The 16,304-nt window shown below is 51.3% G+C and overlaps 1 protein-coding gene across 3 annotated transcripts in view; it reads left to right on the top strand.

The window, feature by feature from the left end:
- The window catches only part of MAST3 (microtubule associated serine/threonine kinase 3), a 41,305-nt gene extending 27,419 nt beyond the window's left edge, over positions 1 to 13,886 (top strand). For 2 of the 3 annotated variants that reach the window (XM_060276492.1, XM_060276493.1), the window contains 10 exons: positions 2,261 to 2,362; positions 3,019 to 3,141; positions 3,501 to 3,610; positions 4,354 to 4,496; positions 6,537 to 6,790; positions 7,582 to 7,785; positions 8,706 to 8,932; positions 9,858 to 9,980; positions 10,872 to 11,283; positions 12,947 to 13,886. In XM_060276492.1, coding sequence (XP_060132475.1) covers positions 2,261 to 2,362; positions 3,019 to 3,141; positions 3,501 to 3,610; positions 4,354 to 4,496; positions 6,537 to 6,790; positions 7,582 to 7,785; positions 8,706 to 8,932; positions 9,858 to 9,980; positions 10,872 to 11,283; positions 12,947 to 13,776 — 2,528 coding nt within the window. In that variant the 3' untranslated portion in view covers positions 13,777 to 13,886. The remainder of the gene's footprint in view (positions 1 to 2,260; positions 2,363 to 3,018; positions 3,142 to 3,500; positions 3,611 to 4,353; positions 4,497 to 6,536; positions 6,791 to 7,581; positions 7,786 to 8,705; positions 8,933 to 9,857; positions 9,981 to 10,871; positions 11,284 to 12,946) is intronic. The other variant, XM_035116979.2, reaches the window with a different exon arrangement.
- The last annotated feature ends 2,418 nt before the right edge of the window (positions 13,887 to 16,304 follow it).

Here is a 16,304-nt window from a genome sequence, read left to right on the forward strand (position 1 = left end):
TTGTTAATTGTAAGTGTTTACTCAAAATCTACTGGCGAGTCCATTTCTTTACACTGGTTCCGTAAATACAACATAAATGTTTCCCAATCTCTATTGGGAGATTGAGGAGGAATTAAAGAACCTTTTAATGAGGGTGAAAGAGGAGAGCGCAAAATATGGTCTGAAGCTCAACATCAAAAAAACCAAGATCATGGCCACTGGTCCCATCACCTCCTGGCAAATAGAAGGGGAAGAAATGGAGGCAGTGAGAGATTTTACCTTCTTGGGCTCCTTGATCACTGCAGAAGGTGACAGCAGTCGCGAAATTAAAAGACGCCTGCTTCTTGGGAGAAAAGCAATGACAAACCTAGACAGCATCTGAAAAAGCAGAGACATCACCTTGCTGACAAAGGTCCGTATAGTTAAAGCTATGGTTTTCCCAGTAGTGATGTATGGAAGTGAGAGCTGGACCATAAAGAAGGCTGATCGCCAAAGAATTGATGCTTTTGAATTATGGTGCTGGAGGAGACTCTTGAGAGTCCCATGGACTGCAAGAAGATCAAACCTATCCATTCTGAAGGAAATCAGCCCTGAGTGCTCCCTGGAAGGAGAGATCCTGAAGCTGAGGCTCCAATACTTTGGCCACCTCATGAGAAGAGAAGAATCCTTGGAAAAGACCCTGATGTTGGGAAAGATGGAGGGCACTAGGAGAAGGGGACGGCAGAGGACAAGATGGTTGGACAGTGTTCTCGAAGCTACGAACATGAGTTTGACCAAACTGCGGGAGGCAGTGCAAGACAGGAGTGCCTGGCGTGCTCTGGTCCATGGGGTCACGAAGAGTCGGACACGACTAAACAACTAGACAACAACAACTCTATTGTCTTTGTCTCTGAGTCTTTCAGTTAACTTCGCCATTTCGGCATATTCCATCAGTTTGTGTGAAGTTTTTGTCCTCCAGCGCCCGTGGCAGTCTATCTGACTTCCTACTGGTGTTTTTTTATTTATTTTTGGAGGGGGGGAGTCAGGACGGGCTCTGAGCTTTTCTGCATCCGAACGCAGAGCGGCAAAAGGCTTGCTTCCCATCTCTTGTGGAATCGGGGTCAACCGCTGCCACAGCTGCCCGCCCGAGCGCTGCCTCTTCTGCAAGACCCGAAACAAAAGATCCTTTCAGGGCGAGACAAAAGCTCCCCTTCTGACCCTCGGCGTGTGACGCCGCCAAGGGGGGAGCTCAATTATGGGGTCTGTTCCTCTGCCCCCTTTCTCCGCCTTGCTGCTCCGGAAAGCGGCCATGCGAAGCTCCGGGAGAGAGAGAGGAAGCTTTGCATCATCTGAATTTCCGCAGGATCCTCGAAGGGGGGAGGGACCCCCAAGGGTCATCCATCTCAACCCCGCTGGAATTGCAGCTCGAGAAAATCCCTGTTGAGGGAAGGAGATTCCTAGTATTTTTTTTTAAAAAAAATACATTTTACTGATTTTCCAAAAATAGCAAAAATAAAAACAACAATACAGAACAAAACAAAGCAATTGACTTCCCTCTAATAATCTCTTCCTTGGTTCTATTATTTATATTTATATTATTTATATTTACATTTATATTTATATTTACTATACTGCCCTATACCCGAAGGTCTCGGGTCGGTTCACATAAACTGTCAAATACATCAAAACAAAACAAAACCAACAACCCAATAAAAATAATTTTAAAAAACCCAAAAGAGCCGGTATTTTTAAAAAGGGTATAGGATGTAGATCCAAGTCAGGCAAAGGCCTATTGTTAATTTTTAACCTCTTTAAATCCCTATTATCCGTTCACAACAAAATCACAAGCAACCTTAAAACCCTGCTAATGTATTAACCTGTTTACATTGCTTCTGTAAATTTGCAAGAAACATCTTCCATTCCTAGTTTCATCCTCAATTTTGGCATTCCCAGCGTTTTCTACAAGCCCAGCACCCCACGATGGCCCTGCGAGGCGGGGCGGGCCGAGCCAGGCAGTGGCTGGGGCCGCAGGGGGGGGGGGCAACCCAGTAAAAAAGGATTTGAACCCTGGTCTCTCGCCACAAGCACTCCACGGCTTTCAGGAGTATATGGTTCAGAGGAGAAGAGGGTTTTAGCTGAGATTCCTGCATCACACTGGGTGGGGCTGGATGACCGCTGGGGATCCCGACCGACTTGCCGATTCTCTGAGCCCAACCCTGCCGGTGTTTTGTTTTGGGGTGGTGCTCCCCACATCCGGGGGGAAATGCTCATACGCAGTTTTGTTCCGCTTTCTTCATTCCAGATGAAATTATTTGGCCGGAGGGCGACGAGGCTCTCCCTACCGACGCCCAGGACCTGATCACCCAGCTCTTGAAACACTGCCCATTGGAACGCCTGGGCACAGGTAAATGGTTTTATTTTAAAATTTTATTTATCGCGTTTATAAACCCCAGGAGCTCAAGGCGGCATGCAATTAATTAATCCTGACAGCAACCCTACAAGGCGGGATAGGCTAAGAGATTACGGGAGCCCAAGGTCGCCCAGCAAGCTTCCTGCCCCCGAGCGGGGATTCGAACCCGGGTCCTGGGGGGCAGCACTCTAACCATTAGACCACGCTGTCTCTCAAAAGATGGGGAGAGGGGTGTACATTTACTTACAGCACAGGAAAAAATTGTGGGGGATGAAGGTTGGGAGGTTTGGGGCAGGCGAAAAAGGCCTCCTCCTTTGCTTAGCTCCCGGTTAACCGGTGGAACTGCCTTCTACTGGAGGCAGGAAACGCCCCCGAGTAATTCCAATCGCTGAGCGTCGGGCTCAGCGCCTGGTTGGTCACCAGAAGGAGAGGAGGCGGGACTAGGCCGGGCCTGATCCAACCGTTGCAAGGCTCTTCTGCTTCCCAAAGAGAGCCTCCGTGGTCAGGCGCAATCTACCTTAGCATAGTGGCGGGAAAAGCGCTGGAGGGGGCTGCTCTCGGATGCTTCTCATTGGGGGCACCCTGGACTCATTGGGGGGCCATCCCGGGGCCCAATCCTGACACCCCTTCCACCCTGTCCCACCCGCCAGGAGGGGCGCACGAGGTGAAGCAGAACCCCTTCTTCCGCAACCTGGACTGGAACGGGCTGCTGCGGCAGAAGGCCGAGTTCATCCCCCAACTGGAAGCTGAGGACGACACCAGCTATTTCGACAGTAAGGCCTAGCGGGCGGAGCAGGACACCCCCCCCAAGGGCAGGAATGTGAGGGGGGTGCTTTGAGATGCAAGCTGTATCGCTCCTTGCAACGGGAGTGGGAAACCCGATTTTAAGATATGGCATTCAGTTTGTAATAATTTGAAAAATTAATAAAAAATAATCAGGGTTGGTCTAGATGGCCCTTGGGGGTCCCTTTCAACTCCACAATTCTACGATTCCCCATATGCCTCCAGCTGGGTGTTGGTTTCGCAGGGCAAGCCGTCCCTCTTTCCGGGGGGGGCGGGACCTCCAACCCCTTCTCTCCGCCCCCCCAACCCTGACATCATTTCCTGCTCTTCCCCCTCCCCACCCAACCAGCTCGCTCAGAGCGCTATCGCCACCTGGGGTCCGAAGATGACGAGACGAACGACGAGGAGTCGTCCCTGGAAATCCGGCAGTTCTCCTCCTGCTCGCACCGGTTCAGCAAGGTCTGCAAACAGGGATGCCTGAAATTTTGCCTTGGTTATGGTTCCTTGGTGGAGCCTCCAGGGGCAGAGCGAGTCTACCTTGGAAGGGGTTGCAAAAAGGAGCGAAGGAGGAGGGCAACTTAAGTTGGCATGATATGCGCAGCTTGCAGACTTAACCTATAGAGTAGGAGAACATACGTTTAGAGAAGATTGGGATATATTGAATATATATGGGAAATAATGTGTGTATACTTGAGAACGCTGGCAGCGTTAAGATAAATTCAACAGTGTAAATAATCTTTGATGCATGTGAGAATGGAACAGATTTTGTAAAATACGCAGGGATTTTTGATGTGCAAAACGAACCACGGAAAGAGAAGAAGGGAAGTCCTGGGTAGCTTAAGGTAGTTTAAATGCATATTCTACAACGTAAAGCAGAAAATCTAAAAAAAATATAGAAAGGGAAAGCACCATCGTGCCTCCCGAAACCCTGCGCGATTCGAACCGGGGTCTCGCCGAGAGAGCAGGGGTCTCTCTCTCTTTCTGGCACCCCTCTGTTTAATAGCTTAAGGATGTATCAATGAGTAAACAGAAAATCTAATAAAAATTAAGAGCAGGAGGAGACTCGGCGCCCCGCTTGAGGGGGGGGGCTTCCCTAGAGCTCCCATGGTCCGAGCCAGTCTACCTGAGAGCACCAGAGGGTGCTTTGGGGGGCTCTCGGTTTTTTTTTATTTCCCGGACAGTGCCAATTCTTCCCCTCGCAGGTGTATAGCAGCTCCGAACACCTGGCCAACGCTTCTTTGTCCCTGGGCGCCTCGCCGTCTCCGGAGCAAACCTGCGCCGAGAAGGATGACCGCGGGGAGCGTTGGGACGAGGAGAAGAGCCGCCTGCCGGGCCCCGAGACCAGGTGGGCACCGGTGGGGGAGGGGGGCACGGCCGGGCACGTGGCTGTGGGCGCCCCGGAGAGAGGGCACTTCAGCGCTGCTAATATCAGGTTGCCAGACGTTCCTTAAAAGCAGCTCCGAAAATTCATCAATACTATTTGCAACTTTGGTGCCCGGGTTTTCGAAAGAGGGGCACCCTACGTGGCTAAGGATGGCACCCTTGGGAGAAGACAGGGGTGCCTTGGTTCTCAGGCTTAATCCGTTCCGAAACCAAAGCGTTCCGAAACCGAGGCGCGCTTCTTTCCCATTGAAAGTCATGCAAAACGGATTAACATGAGAGCAGTACATGTGAAAAGGATCTAGGAGTCTTGGTAGACCACAAACTCGACATGAGTCAGCAGTGTGATGCAGCAGCTAAAAAAGCCAATGCAATTCTGGGCTGCATCAATAGGAGTATAGCATCTAGATCTAGGGAAGTAATAGTACCACTGTATTCTGCTCTGGTCAGACCTCACCTGGAGTATTGTGTCCAGTTCTGGGCACCACAGTTCAAGAAGGATAATGACAAGCTGGAACGTGTCCAGAGGAGGGCAACCAAAATGGTCAAAGGCCTGGAAACGATGCCTTATGAGGAACGGCTTAGGGAGCTGGGTATGTTTAGCCTGGAGAAGAGAAGGTTAAGGGGTGATATGATAGCCATGTTCAAATATATGAAAGGATGTCATATAGAGGAGGGAGGAAGGTTGTTTTCTGCTGCTCCAGAGAAGCGGACACGGAGCAACGGATTCAAACTACAAGAAAGAAGATTCCACTTAAACATTAGAAAGAACTTCCTGACAGTAAGAGCTGTTTGGCAGTGGAATTTGCTGCCAAGGAGTGTGGTGGAGTCTCCTTCCTTGGAGGTCTTTAAGCAGAGGCTTGACAGGCATATGTCAAGAATGCTTTGATGGTGTTTCCTGCTTGGCAGGGGGTTGGACTGGATGGCCCTTGGGGTCTCTTCCAACTCTACGATTCTATGATTCTATAATCCGTCGCAGACTTTTAAAAGCTACCCCTAAAACAGGCATTGAACGTGGATTTTACTATCCAACGAGACCATTGAGCCATAAAATGAAAGCAACAACCAATGCACTGTACTATAAAATAAAATAAACAAGGCAGTATGATAAAAATTAACATTAATTCTTTTTCTTTACCTGCAATGGTCGTTGTTTGGAAGAGGGGCATTTTTCTGTTTCCGCAGCCACACAAATCAATCCATCCGTAGCTGAACTGGGTTCCACACAGTCACACAAACAAGTGAACCGAAAAAGCCTCAAAAACAAGCGCAGAATAAATAGCGAAAACAAAAGCGCCAAACTTAATCCCTCCCGGAAGTCCGTTTGACTTCCGAAATGTTTGGAAACCTGATTGGCGCAGGCGCCCCGGAAAGAGTATATCCGACAGCCGATTTGGGTGTTCGAAAAACATTCGAAAACCAGAACTCTCACTTCCTGGTTTTCGGCGTTTAGGAAAAGTTGTATTTGCAACTTTTGTACCCAGATTTTCGCAATATGGGCACACCCTTGGGAGAATACTCCATTGTCCCTTGAGACAGACGGGTGCCACCTAAAAGCAACGCCCAGGGCTCCAAGGTTGGCACCGGGGGGGGGGGCTTCCCTCCCTAGAAGGGTTGGTGCATCTCCCTCCCCGAACTGACTCCCCTCAATGCCCAGGGCTCCGAGGTTGGCATCCTAGAATCATAGAATCCTAGAGTTGGAAGAGACCCCAAGGGCCATCCAGTCCAACCCCCTGCCAAGCAGGAAACGCCATCAAAGCATTCCTGACATATGCCTGTCAAGCCTCTGCTTAAAGACCTCCAAAGAAGGAGACTCCACCACACTCCTTGGCAGCAAATTCCACTGCCTAACAGCTCTTACTGTCAGGAAGTTCTTCCTAATGTTTAGGTGGAATCTTCTTTCTTGTAGTTTGAATCCATTGCTCCGTGTCCTCCTGGGGGGGGGGGTTCTTCCTGCCCTGCAGTCCTCCCCGACTTGACGCCCTTCTTCCTCCTCTCCCGACAGGCTCCGCGCCTGGACCTCCTGCGGGTCAACGGCCCTCTCCTTCCGCCAGGAGTGTGGGGCCCGCGGGGCCCCCCCCACCCTGAGCAGCACCTGCAGCCTGGAGGCCATGCCCAGGTTCGCCTTCTCCTCCGAGGACGAGAGCCCCTGCCGGGCGCCCCCCAAGAGGGAGCGCCCCGTCTTCGTGTTGGGGGGAGATCCCGAGGGGGCAGCAGCAGCCAGCACCAAGACCCCCGCGAAAGCCTCTGGGCTGCCAGGTAGGTGGGTGCCTGGGGTAAAACCAAAAACAAAAGCCAGCCTCCTGCAGTGCTCTGGCACTGAGCTGTTTAAAAAGCAGCTAAGGTTCTAGTCCTCATTACAGTATTTAAAATAAAAATAAAAATGGGGGCTGAATTAAACAGGGAAATGATTTACAGGTGAAACTTGAAAAATTAGAATATATACGCCTTTCTATATACACAAGGTGGTTTACAAAACATAACCTGGGGCGTTCTGCAGTCATTGCCAAATCGCCAGGAAAACAATTGCAGCCTATAAAATGTAATAATTATTAATTAATACTTTTGCCCCGTCCATCTGGCTTGGGGGAAAGAGCCACTTTGGGGAAGCCGAACCAGACCACTGAAAACAATTCAGCTAGGAAACACATTTGCCACGAAAGTCATATTATGGGCTGTGCAAAATTATTGCGGCCTCCGTAATAGATACGGCAATGTGATCAATATTAACGAAACAGCGATCAAAGAAATAAGACTCACTATCTTCCCCCTCCGTTCCAGTTCCTTAAAAGACGCGTTTCCCGTGTCTGTTGTACGGAAAAACGTTCCATATTTTCAGAAAAGAAAATGCCTTCCTAGGATTAAAAAAATAATGGGTCTCTGCCCCAAGTAGCTTCCAGTCTTGTCGTCGCCACAGCAGAGGGAAGTTTGATGGGAGGGTGGAGGAAAAGGACGGCCGCCGTGGGTTTCTGCATTGGGGTGTATTTTTCTTGGAGGGGGGGTATAACTGGATTCCTCCCCCCCCCACAAAATAAATTCCCTCCCTGCAGCTGACCTGTCCAGCCTGAGCCGCATCCGTCTGCGAAGCAACAGCACGGGCACCAAGAACTGCCCGCCACTGGATGGCGACGCCGGGGGGCGCCGGGTGGGCAGCCACAAGGACCCCCCGCCCAGGAAGCAGCGGACCCCCTCGGGGGGCAGCAGGGTGCCCAAGTCGGCCTCCGTCTCCGCCCTCTCGCTCATCATCGGGGCAGGTCAGTGGGGTCCGGGGCGGGGGGCGGGTGGACGAGGGAGGTAGGGAATTTATTATTATTATTATTATTATTATTATTATTATTATTATTGGAGGCAGTCTACCTGAGAGCAAGGCTGGGTTTTGCATGGGGGCTTCTAGCCAATAGGGCAGACTGTGAGGAAGCTGGACTTAGATGCCCCCCCCTTTGGCCCTGACCCAGCAGCTCAGGCTCTCCTAATTTCTTAGGACTCATCAGTGGAGCCTCCAGGGGCAGGGGCAGTCTACCTGGGAGCGAGATCGGGAGACGGCTGCTGCTCTCGAGTCCTGCTTTGGGTTTTTTTTCTTGTCTATGGGTCACTGTGTTGCCCGCTTTGGGGCCAGGCCCTTCGTAGTTTCTTAGGACTCCTAGGTGGAGCCTGCGCAGACAGGCCCAGTCTACCTTGGAGCGAGTTCGGGCGACGGCTATTTACTGTAGATGGACCCCAGCAATCAGGCCCTTCTTAGTTTCTTAGGTTTCCTAGGTGGAGCCTCCATGGACAGACCAAGTCTACCTTAGAGCCAGATCAGGCAATGCCTGCTGCTCTCGGGTCCTGCTTGGATTTTTTTTCTTGCCTATGGGGCACCCTATTGCCCGCTTTGGGGGGCAGGGCCCAGGCCCTTCTTAGTTTCTTAGGACTCCTAGGTGGAGCCTCCATGGACAGACCAAGTCTACCTTGGAGCGAGTTCGGGCAACAGCTATTTATTATTACTATTTCCTGAGTTTCTATACTGCTCTCGGGTCCTGTTCGGGGGGGGGGGGGTTCCTTACTTATGGGGTATCCTAAAATCTGGCACTTAATTGCCCCCCTACAAGAGCCATTTCCCAGCCCTTGACCCCCAAACCTTTTCCTTAAAAGCGGGAAGCCCCCTAACTCTCCTCTTTTTCCCCCCCCACCCCAGATGACTTTGGGGGCGCTGCCCTGGTGAGCCCCATCTCTCCCCGCTCCCTCTCCTCCAACCCCTCCTCCAGGGACTCTTCCCCGAGCCGCGACCCACTCCTGGGGGGCTCGGGCCTGCGCCCCCCCATCGTCATCCACAGCTCGGGCAAGAAGTATGGCTTCACCCTGCGCGCCATCCGGGTCTACATGGGCGACAGCGACGTCTACGCCGTGCATCACATGGTCTGGGTGAGGTTTTAAAATAACTGCATGGTGCTAGTCCTCAAGATGCTGAGCTTATAGCCCTTCCGTTAAAGATAAAGGCATCCAGATTCAGGATTTTATTTTATTTTATTTTTAAAAAGGCTTGTTTTAAATAGGAACCTGCTTTGTACAGAGTCAGGCCATTGGCCCAACTAGTGTTACTTGCACTGGCTGGCAGCCCTTCCATTAAAGATAAAGGCATCCAGATTCAGGTTGAGTGTTTTTTAAGGCTTGTTTTAAATAGGAACCTGCTTCGTACAGAGTCAGGCCCTTGGCCCAACTAGTGTTGCCTGCACTGGGTGGCAGCATCAATGCAAGAACCTCTCCTTCCTCCACCAGCCCCTGAGTTTTGATCCTCCTCCCTCCAAGCAAATGAAATAGGAACAAGGCAACACGAGTTGGTCTATTTGGCCCCATACTGCCTACACGGGCCAGCAGCAGCAACTCTCCAAGATTTCAGCCTTTGGGTCTTTCTTTACCTGGGGGGTGGGATGATGGCGGTGAGGGGGGAGAATGCCTTCTGTGGGCAGTGCAGGGTCTCTAACCAAGCTTCCAGTCCTCATGGTTTGCCTTTTATTCGCTCCATCTGACCCACTATTGCCAACTCTGGCTGGCAGCATTGGCTAGCCGAGATTTCCGAGAAAGGGTTCAAATCCCCAGCCCTGCCTGGAGATGCCCTTGGGGTTCTTCTGCAGGCCAAGCAGGCTCCTTTCTCAGGAGGAAAATGTCTTTTTATTGCGTATTTCTACCGCCCAAATACCAATTTAATAAACGAGATTTAAAAGAAACAGAGCTTTAGGAGCTTAGGAAAGGGGTTTTGGCAAGCGAGAACATTGTGCGGGGCTGGGCTGGGCTGGATGACCACTGGGGATCCCACCCGGCTCTAAATATTGCCTGCTTTGGGTTGCAGAGCGTTGAGGACGGCAGCCCCGCTCAGGAGGCGGGCCTGCGAGCCGGAGACCTCATCACGCACGTCAACGGAGAGTCGGTCCTGGGTCTGGTCCACATGGACGTGGTTGAGCTTCTGCTGAAGGTAGGTGGGCGGGGAGGAGGGTCCGCATACTGCCTACACGGGCTGGCAGCAGCTCTCCGGTGGGTCACAAGGAAGGGGGGGTCCCAGGGGGGGGGAACGGCGCAGGCGGAGCCCTGAGGGCGTCAGAAGAGGCAGAGGCAGAGAAAGGAGACGGAGAAAGGAAGATTGGCAGAATCTCACGAGTTGGGTGGGACCCTCAAAGGTCATCCAGCTCAACCCCCTGCAATGCGGGAATTTCGGCTCAAGCGTCCCAAAGATCCTGCTTAGGGGGCATCTGGTGGTGGGACTCAGCGGACCTGATCCGGATGCTGAAGCAGGACTCTTCTCTCTTTTTATTTTTATTTGATTTTACAATACCAAATCAAATATTTTAAATTAATTTTTTTTAAAAAAAATCCGGATTTAAAAAAATTAAATTTGAATTTTAAATAAATTAAATTTAAATTTTAAAATTTAAAATTTAAAATTTTATTTTTTAAAAAAATTAAAATTATAATTATAATTTAAATTTTTAAAAAATGAATAGACAAAAATTCAGACAAATTTCTGGACTTCCTCGCACCCCCTAGTCCTTTTCCGCTGCATATTTTAAGTCGCAGCCATTTTTAAATATATATTTATATCCCTAATTCTTATTATTCAAATACGGCTAAAGACTGTTGGCAGTGGCCTCCAAGGTAAATTTTAAGTTCCCCCCGTTCTTTATTTAAAATTTCTATTTTTCTCTCTGTCATTTTCGCCATCGGTTCTTCTCTGGTGGGGAACTTTGCCTTCCAGGCGCCTCTGGGCTGGCGGGTCTTGTACTTATGACTCCTTAGCGGAGCCTCCATGGACAGGCACCCGCTGGCACCCACCCACCTACCCTCTCCCTCCCTCCCTCCCTCCCTGCAGAGCGGGAACAAAGTGGCCCTGCGGACCACAGCCCTGGAAAACACGAGTATCAAGGTTGGCCCCGCGCGGAAAAACAGCTCCAGGACCCGGATGGCGAGGAGGAGCAAGAAAAGCCGCCGGAGGGAGAGTCAGGACAGGTGGGTGAGATCCGAAACCGGTTCCTGCGCTGTAACCATTGTGCAGCGCTGCCTCTCATCCCCCCACCTCTCTCTCTCTCTCTCTCCCCGCAGGCGGAAATCGCTCTTCAAGAAAATCTCCAAGCAGACATCTGCCCTGCACACCAGCCGCAGCTTCTCGTCGGGGCTCCACCACTCGCTCTCGTCCGGAGACAGCCTCCCGGGGTCGCCCACACACAGCCTGTCGCCGGGGCCCGCCACCCCCTGCCGCAGCCCCGCCCCAGACGCCCCTCCAGGTGAGGGGTTGGCACCCGTAGGTGGGGTGGGTCCCTCTCTCTCTATCTCTCTGTCCCACCCCCCAGCTTCGCTCTATATCCTGGCTGGGAGGTCCGGGGCAGGCTTAGGAGGAAATCCAGCACTTTGCTAACCGGTGGAACTCACAGCCACAGGATAGCTGCAAAAAGAGAATTCCCGAAAGCTGTTGGGGGGCCACAAAGGCTCTATTCTACAGGCGAAACTCGGAAAATTAGAATATCGTCGAAAAGTGCATTTATTTCAGTAACGCAACTTGAAAGGTGAAAGCAACATATGAGGCTCACGGGGCAGAGGAACCGGGTTCGAATTGCGGCAGTGTCTCTAGGCACCCCGCACCCAGAGCCCGACACCCTGTGTCCCGGCTGCTGCCGGTCAGTGTGGGCAATACTGAGAGGGTGGCGAGGGCTTTGCCGACCGGCAGGGACTTTCCTCTAGGCTGCGGGAGAGAGGAAGCGAAAGGGGCAAGCAGTTGTCCCCCCCCAAAACCCCAGGAAAAAAGAGGAAATTGCCCATGTACAAAGTTCCCCTTTCCAAGAAAGCAGAGGCGCAGGGAGGTTATATAGCGGATGGCCGGTCCCCCTGCCAGCTTCCTGGGAACATACGGAACTCGGAACATTAGAATATTGTTGAAATAGTGCATTTATTTCAGTAACGCAATTTAAAAGGTGAAACCAATATATGAGACAGATGCATGACATGCAAAGCAAGATATTTCAAGCCTTTATTTGTTGTCATTGTAATTATTTGTTGTTAGGCGGGTCAATTATAAACGAAATGTAATCGCGATGTTTATTTTTGTATTAGTGTAACTATTTGTTTTATTACTGTGGAATTTCCAAAAGTGGTAAAAATTAAAAGAAAAATTAAAAATAACAAGTTGCATTACTGAAATAAATGCACTTTTCCACGATATTCTAATTTTCCGAGTTTCACCTGTATATTATGACCGATATCTGAGACCCCCCGGGCAGTAAAACAACAACAACAACAGCAACAACGGAACCTCCAGCTGCAGGCGCAGTCTACCTGGATTCCTAGCTTTTGGCCACACATTTTCATATGTGGTTTTTATTTTGTTTTTTTATTTTGTTTCTATATATATCGTGGTTTTTAACATTGATCTGTTCTGCGAACTGCCTTGAGACTTCCGGGCATAGGGCAGTATATAAATTATAATAATAATAATAATAATAATAATAATAATAATAATAATAATAATAATAAATACAGTACAACTGTGATGGGTCAGAAGCAGTCTACCTGGGTTCCTACCTTTTGGCCGGAATTTTCTCTGTAAATTTCATAATACCCCTATTCCACAAACGTTCCCATGCTTCCGTGTCTATATTATGACCGATATTGATTACCCAACAGATCATTGAGGAGTTTTACTTGCTCATATCATTCATATATCATTCTCATATGTGGTTTTTATTTGGATTAGGTAGGTAGGTAGGTAGGTAGATATAGCAGTACTGTATATAAATTCAATGAATGATGATGATGGAACCTCCAGCTGCAGAGGCAGTCTACCTGGGTTCCGAGCTTTCGGCCAGAATTTTCTCTGTAAATTTCACATCCCTGTTCCTATGCTTCCATGTCTATATTATGACCCTCATCCTTTCTTTCTTTCTCTCTCGCCAGATCCCGCCTCCCCGCAGCCCACCTCTCCCTCGCCCAGCACGCCACCCTCTCCGGCCGGCCACATCCGCCCCAGCTCCCTCCACGGCCTGGCGCCCAAACTGGGCGCCTCCGGGCGCCTCAAAGTCGGGCGCCGCAAATCCACCAGCAGCATCCCCCCGTCGCCCCTGGCCTGCGCCGCCCCGCCCTCCCCGCAGAGGTCCCCCTCCCCGCTGCCGCCCTCCAAGGCGGGCAAGGCTCTCTCCCCGCCCGCCGGGGCCCGCTCACCGCTGCTCCAGAGGGTCCAGTCGGCAGAGAAGGTTCCCTCCGACAAGAAGCTGCCGAGCAGGCAGAAGGCGGCACCGCCGGGGGGCGAGGCGTGCGCTATAGATCCCGGCGCCCGGCGCCCCCTTGCTCGCCCCGCCGACCCCGAAGTGGTGGTGATGCGGCACCTTAACCTCCCCGAGCGCCGGGACTCTTTCAAGAAGCAGGAGGCGGTCCAGGAAGTCAGCTTTGATGAGCCCGACTCGGAGGGTGCCCCTTGGCGCCCGGCAGTGCCGCACATCGCCGTGCAGGGCGACCCCGAGTGGGAATGCCAGGCGTCCTACCCGGCCCGGCTGGAAGCCCGCCTCTACATCGAGCAGGAAGACGGCACCACGGCGGTGGAGTTTGCCAGCGTCTCGCCCCCGGGGCGCAGGACAAGCGTTGGGGCGCCCAGCCCCCCTCGGAGGCGGTTGTGGGGGGCACTGGGTGGCCCTGAGAGGCCCCCGGGTGCCGCTGGGGCCTGGGTGCCCGCCGTGGACCAGGAAGAGGACTCTGCGCCTGGCCGGAGGGGCATCGCAGAAGACCAGTGAACCCCGGGGGGGGGGCGGGGAAGGAGGTGCCCGTTTCCCTGCCCCAAAGGGTGCCCCCTGATTGCCCCACAGGGTGGCACCAAGGGATCCTGCTGTGGGGGGTCTTTCGGGGGTCCCTCAAACCAGACTGTAAAGGGGGGGGCATCCTCAAACTCTGAAATCTCCCTGGGGTGTTTTGGGGGGCAGTTGGCCATGGGGGAAGCGGCGAGCCAGTTGTGGGGGGGTCATCTGGATAGCAGGGCATGCCTATTTTAATGGGGTTTTGCGGGGTGAGATTGGGGGAATGCCTCTTCCTAGAGGTTGGGCTCGGCCAACATCTGGGGCCGGGCGGTCAAGGCCACAGCCCCGAATGAAGAAGGGGCATTCCTTACTGTGCGCAAAAAACGGGGGAATTCCTCTATTTAAAAAGAGGCTTTTCCTCCCCGGAGTGAGGAAACATCTGGGGCTCTCCAGATGTCGAGGGGGCCTGTCCTTGAGATTGCCAGCGCTTCAGTAACCAAATCCCAGCTTTAGGACACCAGGGGGTCATCTAGCCCAACCCGCGGCATCCAACGTCTCCAACCAAGACATTCACGTCCCCCTGCGCCGCCACCTCCGGTCTGGGCCCCAAACCCCGCCTCGATGCCAGGGGAGCCCACCCTCGTTGCGTGGACCCTGGCGCCAGAATGCTGCTGCGATTCCTACATTGTGATGCTGGGAGTCCCGTCCGGGTTTAGGATTCGCACCCGATCCCCACATCTAGAGCCGACGGAGAAGGCGAGATTTTGAGTCACTCCTCCCCGCTTTTCTGACTGTTGCGAGGGACAGCAGCCTGAAAAAGGGTCATTTCCTGCTGTTGGACCCCAATTTTCCTGATTGTTAAGCCATGCTGGCATCTGGGACGTGGCATCCAATCTTGTTGTATACCTCCCAAGGTCCTGTTGCAACCCTGCAAGAATCCGAAACAGGAGGCTCTTAAAAAAACCTTCCTGATCTGGCAGGGTGGGGCGGGTGGATAAGGCTGGCTCTACCCTAATATTCCCAACCCTGACCAGCAGCAGCTCTGCAGGATTTCGGTCAGCAAATCTCTCCTACCCCCAGCTGGAGATGCCAGTGGTAAGAATTGAACCTGGGACCTTCTGCAAGAAGAACAGATATTTACTCCTTGTGCTGCAGGCCCCCCCCCCCGTTACTAGTAAAGTTTCTAGACCTCATGGAGGAGAGGGAAGCTACTGAGCTCTACCCTGACAGGCAGGCAGGAGTCTTTTTTTTTTTTAAAGCCGTTGGTGGGGGTTGAGACTCTGGGACCTTCTCTGCCACTTTTAATCCCACAGCACAAATGTCAAGTTTCTAGTCCTCGTTGACCGTATTGCTTCCCGGTGGGGAATTTAATTTAATTCAATAAATTTGGGGCTCAGGGTCGTGCCTGACAGTAAAAAAAACAAAAAACAAACAAACATGAATATTGCAAGGATTCGCACATGCAGGGAGATTTCCAGAAGCGAAGGCAATTCCGGACGGGGCGGTTTGTGTCGGACGGAACCTCCTTTATAGATGCACCTTGGCTCGCTTTCCAGATCTGTGGCAATGCTGTGTTTGAGGGGTACGGCCCCCCCTTTTCCGCTGAGCAGGGACCCCAGGCTCCTTCCCTACAAGCCCCTAAAAGGTATAGATATAGATCTGGTTCCCCAAACTACTTTCCCGTTTACCTTTGCCCTGATTACTTATGGTGTCCTCAGCCTTCCCATCTGCGAAATGGGCTCCCTTGAATTTAACCACTGAGGAACTTAGCAACTTTTTTTTTTATGGTGGCAGCAGAAAGTTTGGGGTGTACAAAAAACGGTCTCTGGAAGCCCGTTTTGGGGAAGGAAAATAAAGTAAGTTATGAATGGAGCAAGTAGAAATGGATGTTTTTATTTCCGAGATGGATTTGGGGAAGGATGTGAAATGGGGGAATGGGTTGTGAAACCCTCCAAAAAATGCATTTTTGCAGGGTGGGAGAATGGGGAGGGGGTGTTTCGCACTTGAGGCTCCTGGGGAACATTTTGGAGAAAGCTCGTTCATCCGAAATGATATTTTGGACAACTGGGAGAAGGGGCTTCTGAGTTTGGGCAAAATTCAATTAAGAGGCAATTCACTTAGGTATTCCTTTTATTTCTATGCCCCTTCATATTATTAAGGGAGGGGAGGGAGGGATTCCCAAAATTGGTTTGCAAGCCTTCATAAAACCATCAAATGCAACCTTGCAGAAAATAGCAAATATAAAATATGCATTCAAAGCAATAGAATTAACAAAGCAAAACAAAAACCCAAAATCTCGACGATTTCGAAACAGGACGTTATACAGGAAGTACAGAATATTAATAATACTAATATACTTATTATTATTAATCAAGTTCCCAATACATTCACATACCTATGAATAAATAGGGATATAGGAATTAATTTATATATTAACTAGCTGGCCCTGCACGCGTTGCTGTGCGTTAGTCTGTGAAATGGAGGGTAATAGCCCCCCTTCAGATACCCCTGAGCCTCAGAGTCCCCCT

The sequence above is a fragment of the Zootoca vivipara genome, chromosome 6, assembly GCF_963506605.1.
Source record: "Zootoca vivipara chromosome 6, rZooViv1.1, whole genome shotgun sequence".
In the NCBI taxonomy this organism is placed as follows: domain Eukaryota; kingdom Metazoa; phylum Chordata; class Lepidosauria; order Squamata; family Lacertidae; genus Zootoca; species Zootoca vivipara.